At 40.0% G+C, this 13,842-nt stretch overlaps 1 protein-coding gene across 5 annotated transcripts in view; it reads left to right on the forward strand.

The window, feature by feature from the left end:
• The window catches only part of HIVEP1 (HIVEP zinc finger 1), a 142,902-nt gene that overhangs the window by 64,510 nt on the left and 64,550 nt on the right, over nt 1-13,842 (forward strand). For all 5 annotated transcript variants that reach the window (XM_044258982.1, XM_044258967.1, XM_044258957.1 and 2 more), the window contains exon 3: nt 11,310-11,363. In XM_044258982.1, coding sequence (XP_044114917.1) covers nt 11,310-11,363 — 54 coding nt within the window. The remainder of the gene's footprint in view (nt 1-11,309; nt 11,364-13,842) is intronic.

Raw genomic sequence — 13,842 nt, forward strand, 5'->3', positions numbered from 1 at the left:
GGTGATCTTCTAGTTTTTTTAGAAAACATCCCGCTTCTTTTGTTTCTTTTTTAATATTTTAAATATGGAAATTTTATTTATTTATTTATTTTAAAAGATTTTATTATTTGTGAGAGTGTGAGAGAGAGCACAAGAAGGGGAAGGGGCAGAGGGAGAGGGAGAAGCACACTCTCCACTGAGCAGGGAACCTGACACAGGGCTCAGTCCCGGGACCCTGAGATCACGACCAGAGCCGAAAGCAGACACTTAACCAACTGACCCACCCAGGTGCCTCAGTGTCAACATTTTTTTGAGTAAATAATGTGTTTCAGGCCAGATAGTCACATACTAATTTCTCTGTCTCTCCTTTTCACAAGAAAATAAAAGACAAAATCAGATAAAATTGCTTTAAATACAACCATGACAGGTGGCCATGCCGATGCGTTAGATGACCAGTGTGTTGTGTCTGCTAAATTTGTGGTAGGGGTACAAGTGGAAAAAAGTTCTTGTTTCTTTTTTCAGTAGAATACAGTTAACCACTTAATGTCATTCAGAGAGAAGCCTTTTCAGAGTCTCTTCAGCATGGCATACATGTTTCGGAGTCTTTCTATAGAGTTGAATCTTGCTGAAGGGATGCTGGATATGAACCACTAGACCAGGGCTTGAACCACTGCAGCCGTAACATCCAGACTCATGAGTGGGACCTCCCTGGACAGAAGGGGCCAACACAGTGGTGAGAAATCCAGTGGCAGGTAGCTGGGAAGACCACATGGCACAGGTCTTCAGCAGGTATGTAGTAGGAAACTGAAATATCCAAGTATTCCTTACCTCAGACTGACATTTCATCCAGTCAGAATTCTAGAAGAAATGTAATTGTACTTCTTTGTCCAGTCTTGTGGTCTCTAAATACTCTTCTTCTACCCAAAGGGGGTTTGGGCAGTTATTTCTAATATTGATTTCCTTCTTCCCTCACATTACTAATCTTCATCCTTCCCCCAACCCTTTTCCCCACTTCTTAGAGCATACTGATTGATTTGTATCTGCAGTAACTGGAGATCACTGGATGGGATGGGAACCAGTGGAACCAGAAACCTGAACTGTCAAACTGTCATTTACCCCAGCTCATAGTTGAGTTACACAGTCCCGGGCATACTGTGAGCATGAACTCTTTCCTGTTGAGGAGAAGAGTGGTGTGTGGCCTTCCAGTGAGGGTTAAGGAGGCTGTCCCAAGGAGAGCCCCCAGGCACACAGAAGGTGGGCAACCTGCCTTCCCTCAGATACAGCTCACTGTGCTTCGTTTCTGTTCCCTAGATCATAGCAACACCCTGCATTTAAGTCCTTCATTTTGTTTTGTCTGTCTGTCTGTCTTTCTTTGTTTCTTTCTTTAGTTCTTTCCTTCTTTCTTAAATAAGAAGCCTTTAAAAAAATGACAGGGAAAACTGTGTGTGTATTTGCTGGCTAGAGGTGAGGCAGCTGGCCAGAAGAGTTCTCTTCAGACTCTGAGATCCTCACCTTTTGGGTCTCTCTCAACCATCTCTACTATTACAGGCTGACCCCTGAATTGGTGTGGTGTGTGTGTGTGTGTGTGTGTGTCTGCATGCGTGTATGGGGGTACGCACACATATGTACATGTGTGAATCCATTACTGGGCTACTAACTCAAGTTCGGTGGAACCTGGCATTTAGCGTCTCAGGATGAGAACGCTCTGTCTTCCTAATCCTTTCTCTCCCCATCATAGTTACCATGACTACCTGCTCCCATTCACAGCGTTAGAAATCATCAAGTGGGAAGAGGAAACCAGTGTTGTCATACTCTAATAATAATATCTGAACCAAAATGGGCCACGTATTTTAATGTGATTGTTAGAAAACTGTCTTGATCCATGTCAATTTTTAGCATCTTTACACAGGAGCTTATTAGGTTTAAATAGTTTTTGTATTTTCAAACATACAGTTTTCAGCTGGAGATTTATTTTCTACTTTAGGGCTCATGTTGGTAATAAATAGTCGATCTATCTGTGATGTAATGCTTGTTAAGAACGTCTGGCTTGACTTGGCATGTTAGCTGTATACTTGAATTGGACATCCCTAGCCATGGAACATCCCAGGAGCTCCCCCTTCCTTATCTTCCCAGTGTCCATCCAACAACAGCAGCCCCTGTGATAAGGCAGAAGCTGTTGCTGTCCCTGTCCCTGTTACTTGATAAAAAGTGGCTCCAAGGAGCCAGCTGATAAGACTTTCCCCCTAACTCCTTGGGTTTTACACAATTTTGAATCTTGACCTGATAATATCTGTAATTTAGAGAACATTGATTTTCAGGTTTGTCTGCCTATTAGAATCACCTGGGAAACTTCTAGTGCTGATTTGATTGATAGGGGCTGCAGCCTTTCTACCCAGATTTTTAAATGACTGCAGTAATAAAGCAGCCACAAGCTGGAGTTCGGGTCTCTTCGGTGACTTAGAAATGAGCCAGGAGGGCGCCTGGGTGGCTCAGTGGGTTAAGCCGCTGCCTTCGGCTCAGGTCATGATCTCAGGGTCCTGGGCTCGAGTCCCGCATCGGGCTCTCTGCTCAGCAGGGAGCCTGCTTCCTCCTCTCTCTTTCTGCCTGCCTCTCTGCCTATTTGTGATCTCTCTCTGTCAAATAAATAAATAAAATCTTTAAAAAAGAAGAAAAAGAAATGAGCCAGGAGGCTGACATCAGGGGACTCCACCTTGGTCCACGTTGCTGTGGCAGCCACCTGAAGAAGGAGCTTTTCATCAAACTTGACCTTCTTGGCTGGACTTCTCATGGGTTCTGAAACCCTGTGAGGTTTAGGAAAGAGAGTTTGGGAGTTTGCTTTGCTTTTTTACTTCTTGGGAAATGTATGCTGAACTCTGAAAACCGGAGGACTTCCTAGCCCCCTCTAGGGGTAATAAGTTATAATTACCCCACTATTCAAAGCTTATTTTGCACACAGCGGGCTAACACAGTTCCCAGCTCTGCTGATGAAGACTAAGGAACTCTGCAAAGTGGAACCGACGATATGTTATTAAGGACAAAAAAGTAATTTAAAAGCCTTACCTGGTTCAGTGGGAACATATCCACTGTTTGTATAAATTTTGTTATTTCCTTGGTCAGTTTTGATACCCAGACGATCCTCTTATAGAAGAAACATTGCATTTAGTTGATCCATATCTTTTTAATGGAGCTTTTACTTTTCTCTCTGAACTCTTTCTTTTCCTCAGTGTCCCAGTGGAAACATGCTTTCTGAGAAGGGTAAAGGAACAATTTTGCAAAGTCTATAAAGGTATACATTTATGTATACGTAAAAGTATAACAGGGCTAGGCATTTCACAGTTGGAGTTTTCTTATGGTAGATTTTGTTCCTAATCTTTTCTGTTCCATGACTCATTACCGTACTAGATGAACAGATTGTTCGTGTCCAGTTAGCCTTTCTCTCTGCCCTACTTTACGTGCGGCCAAACTCTGGATCTTTTTTCAAACCCATGAACCTCATTTCAGAAATCGATCACAACCAGCCAGATTTGCTGGTCTCAGACTCTCAGCTTCTGTTCTCTGGCCTTCTGTTCTGACTTCTCCTTGTTCGGTTCCTTCCTCACCACTGCCTACCAAACCACGACCCATCTTGTGTATTTGGCTGATCAGATGATCCATCCTCTAGTATCTTCATCTCACTGAACTCTTTGTCCTTCCCCCCTGGAAAAGTCCAAATTTGGCATTCGTTCTCCTTTTCTTCATCCAGGTTGCCAGACTTTGTTAGGATAAACAGCACATGGGAGCCATGCAATACCCAAGGGTTTCCACCTCACAGATACCTAGTCGCTGTTCATCGGTGCTTTTACTTGTCCTTAAAATTGGTCAGCTCTTCCGCTCTCATCAGTAATTTGTCTCACCTTAGCTAGTCTTGAAGACCCCTTATAGAAACACTGTGCTTCTTTTCCTTTGTAGACAATCATGCCTCTTAATCTCAATAAAACTGAGGCAGTTGGATATGTATTCCCTCAAACTCAACCTTCCCATTAGTAGACTTTTCACCTGATTTAGCCTTCTGAAAAGCACAACGAACAACCTTCCCTTGACCCTGTGTTTCTCAGTGGCTCCCCTGTTCCCTCTCTTCTTCTCCACTGAATCTTTGGAAAGACACTTCTGCTCTGTTCTCTCCTTTACCTTCCATCCCATCTCTGTCTCAGCCCCTGCCCTCCGGCTTCTCCCTCCCACTGTGTGCTTTTGCGAAGCATCACTAGGACCTCCTAATGGCTCAATCCAGTGGAAGCTTTTTCAGTCTTTACGGAGTGCATCATCTACAGATATGATAGTAAAACACTGTTCTGGTGACCTCTGGGACCAAAGTTGTTTCTAGGTCTCCTCATTTTTTTCAGCCATTCCTTTTTTTCCCCCTTTGCCTCTTTCTTGGGTTTCCTTTACTCTACCTCCTCCTTAACTGTTGGGGCTGCCTCATCCCACCACTGGTTCTTAACTGGAAGGAAGGCGGCCCATTAACACCCCTTGTCAAAGCTCTTAATATCTATATAATCTGGGGCCACCATTTCTGTAGTTACTGGTTCAGTAGGCCCTCCTTCCAGAAACCTACAATACAATGGTTTTATAATATTCTGTTATACGGAGGTACCATAATTTACTTATTTCTCAAGAATTCACCCAGCAGATATTTATTGAACACCTACTTTTGCCAGATCCTGTAAATAATTTAGGTTTATTTTTCCCCTAGTATGAAAAGCACTGTGATGAATGGCCTTTGCCCCACTCCTTCTATGGTCTTAGTCTAGACTTATAGTATTTTAATCACTGTAATATGGATGAACTGGTTTCCAAAGATCCTACTACCTGTAGTCCAGACACTTCATCGACTAGTTACGTTTTTGCTTCCGCCAACTCCACAGTATGGTTTTAATTGCTAGGTATGTAGGAAGGTAGTTTGCAATCCCTGTATCCCTAGACCTGTGCTCTCCAGGTTTGCTCCCAAACTACTCTTAGCTCCTGACACATTGTCTGGTTTTCTTCTTTGCCTTTCTAGCCTCCTCCTGCTCTCCAACCTGTGTCCTCCTCTTCTTTGCCTTTCCAACCTCCTCCTGCTGTCCAACCTGTGTCCTCCTCTTCTCTCTGCGGTGGGATCGCTCATCTTCTGTTTGTGTTCAGCTTGTGTATCTCTTCCACGGACGTGTTTCAGGAATCTTCTGTTGCCGGAACAGCCACGCTTCCCTGTTCTGTGTTCTCCAGGCCCCCATAGCTATAGTCACACCATCACAGCACAGCACGTGCAAGGACTGCTAGTTTACCTCTGAAGGTTCCTGCATGTGGCTCGCTCATCTTTGTGTATCCTCACACTAGCACCTGGGAGCTAATGCATATATTCCCAACTGAATGAACCCTGTGCATTAATGTTTTAGAAGTGGTCCCAGAAAACCTTGCGGTAACGGATGCTGCTCCGGGGGTGAGAGCACCGTGCTAGGTGCAGATCAGAGGTGGGGGACCGGGTCTGGGAAGGCTTTCTCGAGGAAGTGATCATGTGATTAGTGGCCAATTTCTTTGTTCTGGGGTGTTTGTTAGAATAATGCTTGGTTAATATGGGGAAGTCTATCCTATTTCTACTTACTGTTGAGGGTTTTTTGTTTTTGTTTTGTTTTGTTCTTACTACACTAATAGTAGATGTGATTTAGGGGCGCCTGGGTGGCTCAGTTGGTTAAGTGTCTGCCTTCGGCTCAGGTCACGATCTCAAGATTGTGAGATTGAGCCCTACATTGGGCTCTGTGCTGAGTGTGGAACCTGGTTGGGATTCCTTCTCCTACTTCCCCCGATTCCTCTCTCTCTAAATACATACATATTTACATGCATACATACCTACATACATACATAAAATAAGGTAATTCTATGTTACTCTCTGATAACTGTCTTAATTTCATCCATGGTTGTTACTCCAGTGGCATTTTCTTCTTCCTGGATCAAGTTGAGTAATTTTGCTTTCTGGAACTTTTTACTAATTAATCAGAATTTTCAAATTCATTAGCACAGAGTTGTTTTTTTTTTTTTCCTCCCCCCCCCCACCATTTACTTCAGACAGTATTTTCCAATTTTTGAAATATTACTAGTCTGGATTTTCATTTTCAGCATTATTGTACAGTGCCATCTGCCTGGAAGACAGAGGTCCAGAGGTACAAAGACGTATGGCACATAAATACAGGCTTACTTAGCTGAGTTGGTAGTGAACACTGGGATAGTTTTCATTTAAAAGAGCACGTATAAATGGTTATGGGTATCGGGTGCATTTTTAACATTACGTCATTGTCATATATTTAGTCTGACCGAAATAGCTCTAGCAGCAAACAGTAAGAGTAAGGAGCTTGTACTGATGGGTAATGAGGGGACGTAGGAGTTATGCTTATTTAGTAGTAAAAATAGTACAGTCACATATGGTGATCCTTTTTCAATCAGATGGTATCTCTTTCAGTAAATAGAGGTGCCTTTTACAGTTCATTAGGATCTATTTCATACAATTTTACTATTAGCCTTTTGGCTTTGTGCTGTTAGGGCCCAGTGAAGAGGGAGAGTATGGTGTTAGAGCAGGGGTGACAGGTGCCGATCCGAAAAGCAGGACGAGCTAGTAAAATTAAGGTAGAAATCACTTGTCATTGACCAAATGGAGTAATAAATAGTTGATTCAAGTGTTTTCAGGGTACCCATATGGCTTCACACATGTTGAAATGATTTGTAACGTTAAAGAGGATAAAATTCTTAAGTGGAACCACCCAATACCAGTTTTTTGTTTTTTGGTTTTTTTTCCAATTTATTTATTTTCCCCAATACCAGTTTTAAATCTGTGTACAGGTATGCCTTCTCCTCCCTTTCAGAGTGCACCAGTGCTTCCGTGTCTCAGCGCGGTATTGTTAGCATTGATCCAGTCAGTAAGTCTTGCTCTCATTAGTAACCAGTGACCATGAGCTGTGTTGCTACAGAGACCCACAGTTCCACATGCAAGCTTTCATGGTGGCACAGAGAAGGGAGCAACAGGCTTGTGAATGAGGGTGTTTAAAGAAGGTTTCCTGGAAGAGGTGAATCTTGAAAGGACACCACTAGGAGAAGGGACTGGAGAAGGGATCTGATGGAGCCTGCATTAGGTGCTGCTGAAGCAGGAAAGAAAGCTGGAGTGGGAGTGGGAGGAAGGCAGAGGGGGACCTCCTTAGCCACACAGTGGAATTTACCTTGAAATTGACATTCAAGTGATCACTGAAAGGATAGAGTAACCTGTGAGCCCCTGTAGGAAAGCCATTCTGTTTTGTTTGTTTTGCTTTCCTGTCTCTAGTTCCTCCTGTTGTACCTGACACAGGGTAGACATTCGGCATGGTAAAAACACAGCTTTGGTTGAATCAAATCCTCAGGACTCCGTGGGTTGGTCCCCAGAGCTGTGCTGTCTTACAGGCATCCTGAGGCTCCTTAGTGGTGTGGAGGGAGGCCCCCACACTTCACCATAGGATAGACATGGCCAGACGGCAGGAACTCACCATGAACCTCTCTTTGAAGAGTGCTTTATGCTTATAAATGATTTGTTTTTATCATTCAGTCTTCTTCCCAGAGCCCTAAAAGAAAGTTTGTTTCTAAGGCTCTAGAACTTGGGTTTTTGTTTTTTTTTTCTTTTCTGTTTTTGCTCAGTGTTTTCAGGTTACATTTCATAAAGAGATTTTTTTCTTTAACTATTTATGAGGATGACAGAAACAATATTTTTGTATCATTTTCTGTACAACCAAAAATATTTATTTATTTTTTACAAACAAAGGTTTAAAAATATGTAAGCTCTTATACAAGCTCGTTTGTAGCCTTTGCCATTAGCAAACAGTTTCTGTGCTTTATTGGAGAAGAAAATCCATAAAAAGTTGTAAATTTTTAATAGTTGCAGAACCAAAATATGACTTACACGATCAGTACCCCCGCCCCTCTCCTGGCCTGTTACTCTTTCAGCCACAGGCCTCTCTGGAACTTAGGAAAGATTATGGATCTATTTGTGTTGCCTTTTCCAGGTGACAGCTCCTCAAAGTACATTTAGTAAAAGTTGAATTAATTAGAATTGCACCTTAAATACAGTAAGAACTCATTACATAAGAACACGCTCCTCACTTTGCATTTACCAACATGGTGTGGGTCTGTTTTTATCCTTAAACAATAGCAACAGAGAAACTACAATTTATTTCTGAATGTGTAGTTTTCTGTGAGATTGTTAGCTCAGATAATAGTGACACTGGGAAGGGGGGTGACAGAGATGGCTCCAAATCGGAGATCCCATTCTAAACAACACCCCCAGCCCTCCAAGTCAAGGCTTACAATAAGGAGACCATATATTATTGCCGGGAAGTGTTAGCCTTAGTAAAAGGAAAAGGGTAAAAAAATAAAAGGTAAAAAGATGTGTAGGGAACTGCTGCTTATATCTGATTCAGAATCCTACAGTGGGTTGTGAAATCAATGTAGCTGGCTGGGCAAGGCAGCATTTTTCATTTTTAATAGGAAAAGATAGAGGATGGAGTGTGGGTAAGTTTGTTTCTGAATTATGTATACACATAATAGTGTGCATGTGCAGTTGGTGGGGATGTAAAAATATATTTATTGCTCTGAGTCATAGTGCAAAAAAATGATAAATGTTGCTTTAAGTATCAGTAAATTACCTTGTCTGAACCAATTAAGTATGTACAATATATGACCACTTTCTCTGTGATTTTGGAATGTCTCTGAAACATCCTGTTTTACCAGGAGAATCATAAAGCATAGGTTAAATATAAACAGGACTTCTTTCTAAAAATCGAAGCAAATGCTTTGAAAATTGGCCGTTAGAAGCCCTCTACATGAAAATTGTATTTACCTATTGAACTGGAGCCTTAGGTAAAAGCATGTAAGTAGGTGCTTATCCCTAACATAGTAGATGTCCTACATCTGCTGATTTAGGCACTATTATTGTGAAGAGAAAAAGGCAACTCGATAGAAAATTTAACAACAAAGAGCAGTGTTTTGTGATCACATGTAAATTGAGGTCATTTCTAAGAATTTGTTAGGTTACCATATGAACAGCAGGTGACCAAACCTCCCTATACTGAATAGCAGCTGTTCTTTAAATATGTGTTAGATCATGAGTTTTTGTTGCTTTGAGCCACAGTCAATTCTATTAATAAACAGTTGTTTTATTGTAAAATGCCAAATTATATGTGCATAAACTCTTAAACACAGTCATTACTACTGTGAACATATAGACTATATACGTATATATTATTTATGGTTCTTGAGTTTGGATGTACTGCTGGCACAGAACTAACAGTGTTTTTTCCTTTTTATGTTTCTCAAGGACTGTATATTTAAACTATATGATTTGTGTCTTTATATTTTTGAAGGTCTACAGTGTACTTAGTATATTTTATTTCTTTTAAGTGGCCCTTGCCCTTTTGTTATTTATATGAACATAGATTTCATCCTTGCATTTGGTATTTTTCTCTTTGAAGTAAAATTACTGTGGAAGCAGGATCCACTTCCCACATTTAATAAGAGGTTTCTGTTTTTGTTTTTTTTTTTGCGGGTGGGGGGGGGCGTTTAAGGGCGGTTTCCAAATTCACCTGTCATTTCATGAGAAATAATTAGAATTTATACATAAGAAAAATTTTATTTTTTCTACAGGTTACCTTTACTCCTCATACATCTCATTCTGGATCCGATAATTGGCAGCAAAGAAATAGGACATTGCTGTGGGGATACCTTTGTCAGGATAAAAATTTAGTTATTTTTGATCAATGCTGATAGTCAGTGTCTAATATTTCAAACTAGCTTGTCTCCTTTATTCTGCTGCTCCCACTCTGCCTTTTTTTTGTAGGCTGGGTGGATCAATAAGCAATTAAAAGAAGTTTGGTCAGTAAATTGGAGGTTCTCTGAGTTTCTGGCTTTCCCCCACAAGCTGGACGGGAGAAGCAGCAGGTGGACCGGAGTTCAGGGGACCTGTGGTGGGATCTGCATCTTTTATTTGTTTGGAAAAGATGCATTTCAGAGGCTCATCTGTGGCCAGCGGTGGCAGCATTGGAGACCATTCTGGGGGCAATGGTGGATGCCCAAAGGCATAAATGATGGAAGTACCAATATTTTGAAAGCTTTTAAGTGATACTTCTATGAACTAACTATAATAATATATAATTATTGTTTGTGTATTCATTTCAGTGCAAAATAGTTCCCCGGGAATTTTGTAGCTTCTCCCGTGATCACAAGCCCTTCAACTACCCTGTGTTAAACTTGAAACTGGTTATTGTCATAATCATCAAATATAAGTGCATCCATATAAACTGTAAATTAATTGTTAACCAAGGTAGAACACATGCTTTTTTTGCAAAAGCCAGTGGTGCTCAGATCCTCAGATCCAAGACCTGTCGGCTCAGGGCCCACACGTGCCTCCCTCTCCTGTCCGCTCCTGGGGCAGCCTCCCAGGGCCTTGTTAGGCGTTACTTCTGGGTTATACCTGCTCCTTCAAAACAAACAGTTCTGTGGCCATTACTTTGATACAGAATATCTTCAATGCAGTATGCTACCCTCCCCTTTCATAAATGACTCTCCTGTTACCAAGGCTTGGCAGGACAGGTGGCTATTAATTAAAGCTCCTCATTTCATTATTTCCTGGTACTTCCATGTTTGGCATAGGTCTCAGGCCATCTATGAACTTGGATTAGACTTGTTTCTAAGCTAGGGGGCGTTTGTTATATCTCTCTAATAAAATCCTTCCTGGGCAATTGTATATCTTCAATAAGGAAAGTTTTATTTTTAGGTGCTTTTCTTAGGGACCTAGACTTTTTTTTTTTTTTTTTTAAAGATTTTATTTTATTTATTTGAGAGAGAGAGAGACAGTGAGAGAGAGAATGAGCGAGGAGAAGGTCAGAGAGCGAAGCAGACTCCCCATGGAGCTGGGAGCCCGATGTGGGACTCGATCCTGGGACTCCAGGATCACGCCCTGAGCCGGAGGCAGTCGTCCAACCAACTGCGCCACCCAAGCGTCCCGACCTAGACTTTTTTTAAACTATAGTTCAGTATTTGAAATGTACTCATTATTTGCATTATGGAAACATTAATTAATTGGAAGTGGTCCTTGTGACCAAGACATGATTGAAGGGAGAAATTCAATTTTAAAATAAGGGGAATATATCATTATTTTGACAGTTTAAGTGCATTTATTTCACAAATAATTCATTCAATAAGTATTTATTACTATGTGTCAGATACCATGTATAAGTAGTATGTTTGTTTTTCTGTATTTTTATTTGTATATGATGAATTGATTTGTAAAATTTCTTTCTTTTTCTTAGACAAAATTGAAGAAGCACAAAAAGAACTTAATGGGGCAGAAGTGTCAAAAAAAGGTAAATTGAACTCAACCGCATATAGACTGTATTCTTAAGTGATTCCTATATAGCTACCTTATAATTGCAGCCTTACTAAATGTAAACATATCACAAAATTAAAAATCACCTTAGACTAATTGATGTCTAGAAGTATATGGACTCTGCTTTATGAAATGCTTTAGCTATGTATCATATTCTGTAACTGTTTCCCAGGTATTTATACATTGCTGGTGGGATTGTGGAAGATTGTTGCAGGTCTTTCAAAAGTCCTGTTTATGAGACCATCCCATAGCAATAAAAGTACAAATACACTGACTAATGATGGCTGTTTACATATATATATGTGCCTATGTGTGTTCTTGTGATGCAGTATTTTTTCATAAGGACAAAAGCCCGAGACCAATAAAATAATATGAATGCTAGTCAGTGAGAAAATAGTTGAATAAATTATAATACATTCATATTTGAGGATATTTTATATACTTTTTAAAGAAATGTTAATTAAAATTGATGGTGATGATTTGTTGCTGAATGAGGAAAAGTGAAACTGCACTGTAGCTTGTAAAAATCTCAATTTTTTTGTAAAGTCAAATGATGAAGGCATACATGTGAACCAAATATATTTACACACCTACTTTTACATATGATTGTACAGGTTTGGACAAAGTTTGCAAGGACTATGCACAAATATATTTATAATGGTGGAGGAAGGGGCTGAGGAAAATTAACTTTTATTTATATGGCTTTCTGTTTTTTATTATAATGTTTATTTTATATAAAAAATAAAAAAGTTTAAATGCAAAAATTGATTGTCATCATAGAAAGCACACTGGTTACTTTTCCAGGTAGCAGGAAAAAGTACATTCAGTATAAAACAGCCAGTGCAGAGGGAAGACAGTGTGAAGTGGATAGTATTCTAACCCTATATGTTAATGAGAAAAATTGATTAAAAGGGCGTAATTAAACCTCCCTTTAGAGCGTTTCTATTTCATGATTTATTATTTCTTTGTCCTTCTGTCTTCTAATGAAAGTGGAATATTTTGACAGAGTAATTTAGGATTACATGTAGGATTCCAACTGAACGTCTTTTTTTTTTTTCTTTTTTTAATCCAGTTAGGTTTGTAGCTAGGTGTCTTTAGTAGAAATATTTCTGGCCATCCACATTCTCCATCCCTTGAACCAACCTGTGATGGTTTGGGGTTGGTCTGAATAGTTAGATTGTGTTGTGCAGTGGCACTGAACTGTCTCTCTTCCCTCTTTTCCTTTTCCCCACCCTCTTCTTCCATGCAACCTGGGAGGTCCTTAACAAATAGGCACCTTTAATGACATTCTTGCAGAAAAGTCTAGAAAGAATGGAGAAGTCACTGTAGCCATGCTGTCCCTTTCAGTGGTTGACTGAAGATCCCTTCCCCCATCACTGTAGACCATTTAGACATGCAGGCTATGCTGTAAGAGATCTTTCACGTCTAGTAATGGGTTAGAGCTGCTTCAAGTAGAAAAATAAATGTGTGCCTGTTTTCCTTTTCCTTCTTTCTTACTCCAGTGGCAGAGTTTTAAGAAGAGTGAACTAAATGCCTGATAGGAAGGAAGAAATGGAACAAAGGTTCTAGAAAAAGAAATTGAATAATGAGGTTCAGAATAATCTAGTGACTACATTTATTTAAGACCTAGCATGAATACCAAGTGAGCATAGTTCTGTGCAATTCACTGCCTAGAATTACTACTTGACTTTCGTTTTTATGTACACATTCTAGGCAAATTAAAAATAAAATAGCTTTTCCCTCAAATATAATTAAGGAATAATACCAGTTTGTCTTTAACAATATGAGATAAAATCTTTGAGTAATAAAAAGTTGTGAGATTTCTCAAGTCTTTGCTTGCTGAGCTGCCTGTTTTATTCAAGGAAATTCATTTCTGGGGTACCTGGGTGGTTCAGTGGGTTAAGCCTCTGCCTTTGGCTCAGGTCATGATCTCAAGGTTCTGAGATCGAGACCCACTTTGGGCTGTCTGCTCAGCGGGGAGCCTGCTTCCCCCTCTCTCTGCCTGCCTCTCTGCCTACTTGTGATCTCTCTCTCTCTCTGTCAAATAAATAAATAAATAAAATCTTCAAAAATATATATTTATTTTTTTAAAAAATTCATTTCTTCCTTCAAATAATGTTCTTTAAAAATTTGTTGTTTCTTATTTTTATTAAGACGACTCTGAAAAACAATCTGAGGGGTTTGAAGTGGCGGGGGGGGTGGGAGGTTGGGGTACCAGGTGGTGGGTATTATAGAGGGCACGGCTTGCATGGAACACTGGGTGTGGTGAAAAAATAATGAATACTGTTTTTCTGAAAATTAAAAAAATAAATTAATTAAAAAAAAATTAAAAAAAAAAAAAAAGACGAGTCATCTAGGACAGGTCACTTTTTCACTGTTTTTTCAAGGTGCTTTTGTTTTTTTTCCCCCTGCAAGTCTGACTTTTTCTTCTGCATCTGGTTATTTTTCTACAGTGC

Source organism: Neovison vison, chromosome 1, assembly GCF_020171115.1.
Source record: "Neovison vison isolate M4711 chromosome 1, ASM_NN_V1, whole genome shotgun sequence".
NCBI classification, from domain to species: Eukaryota; Metazoa; Chordata; class Mammalia; order Carnivora; family Mustelidae; genus Neogale; species Neogale vison.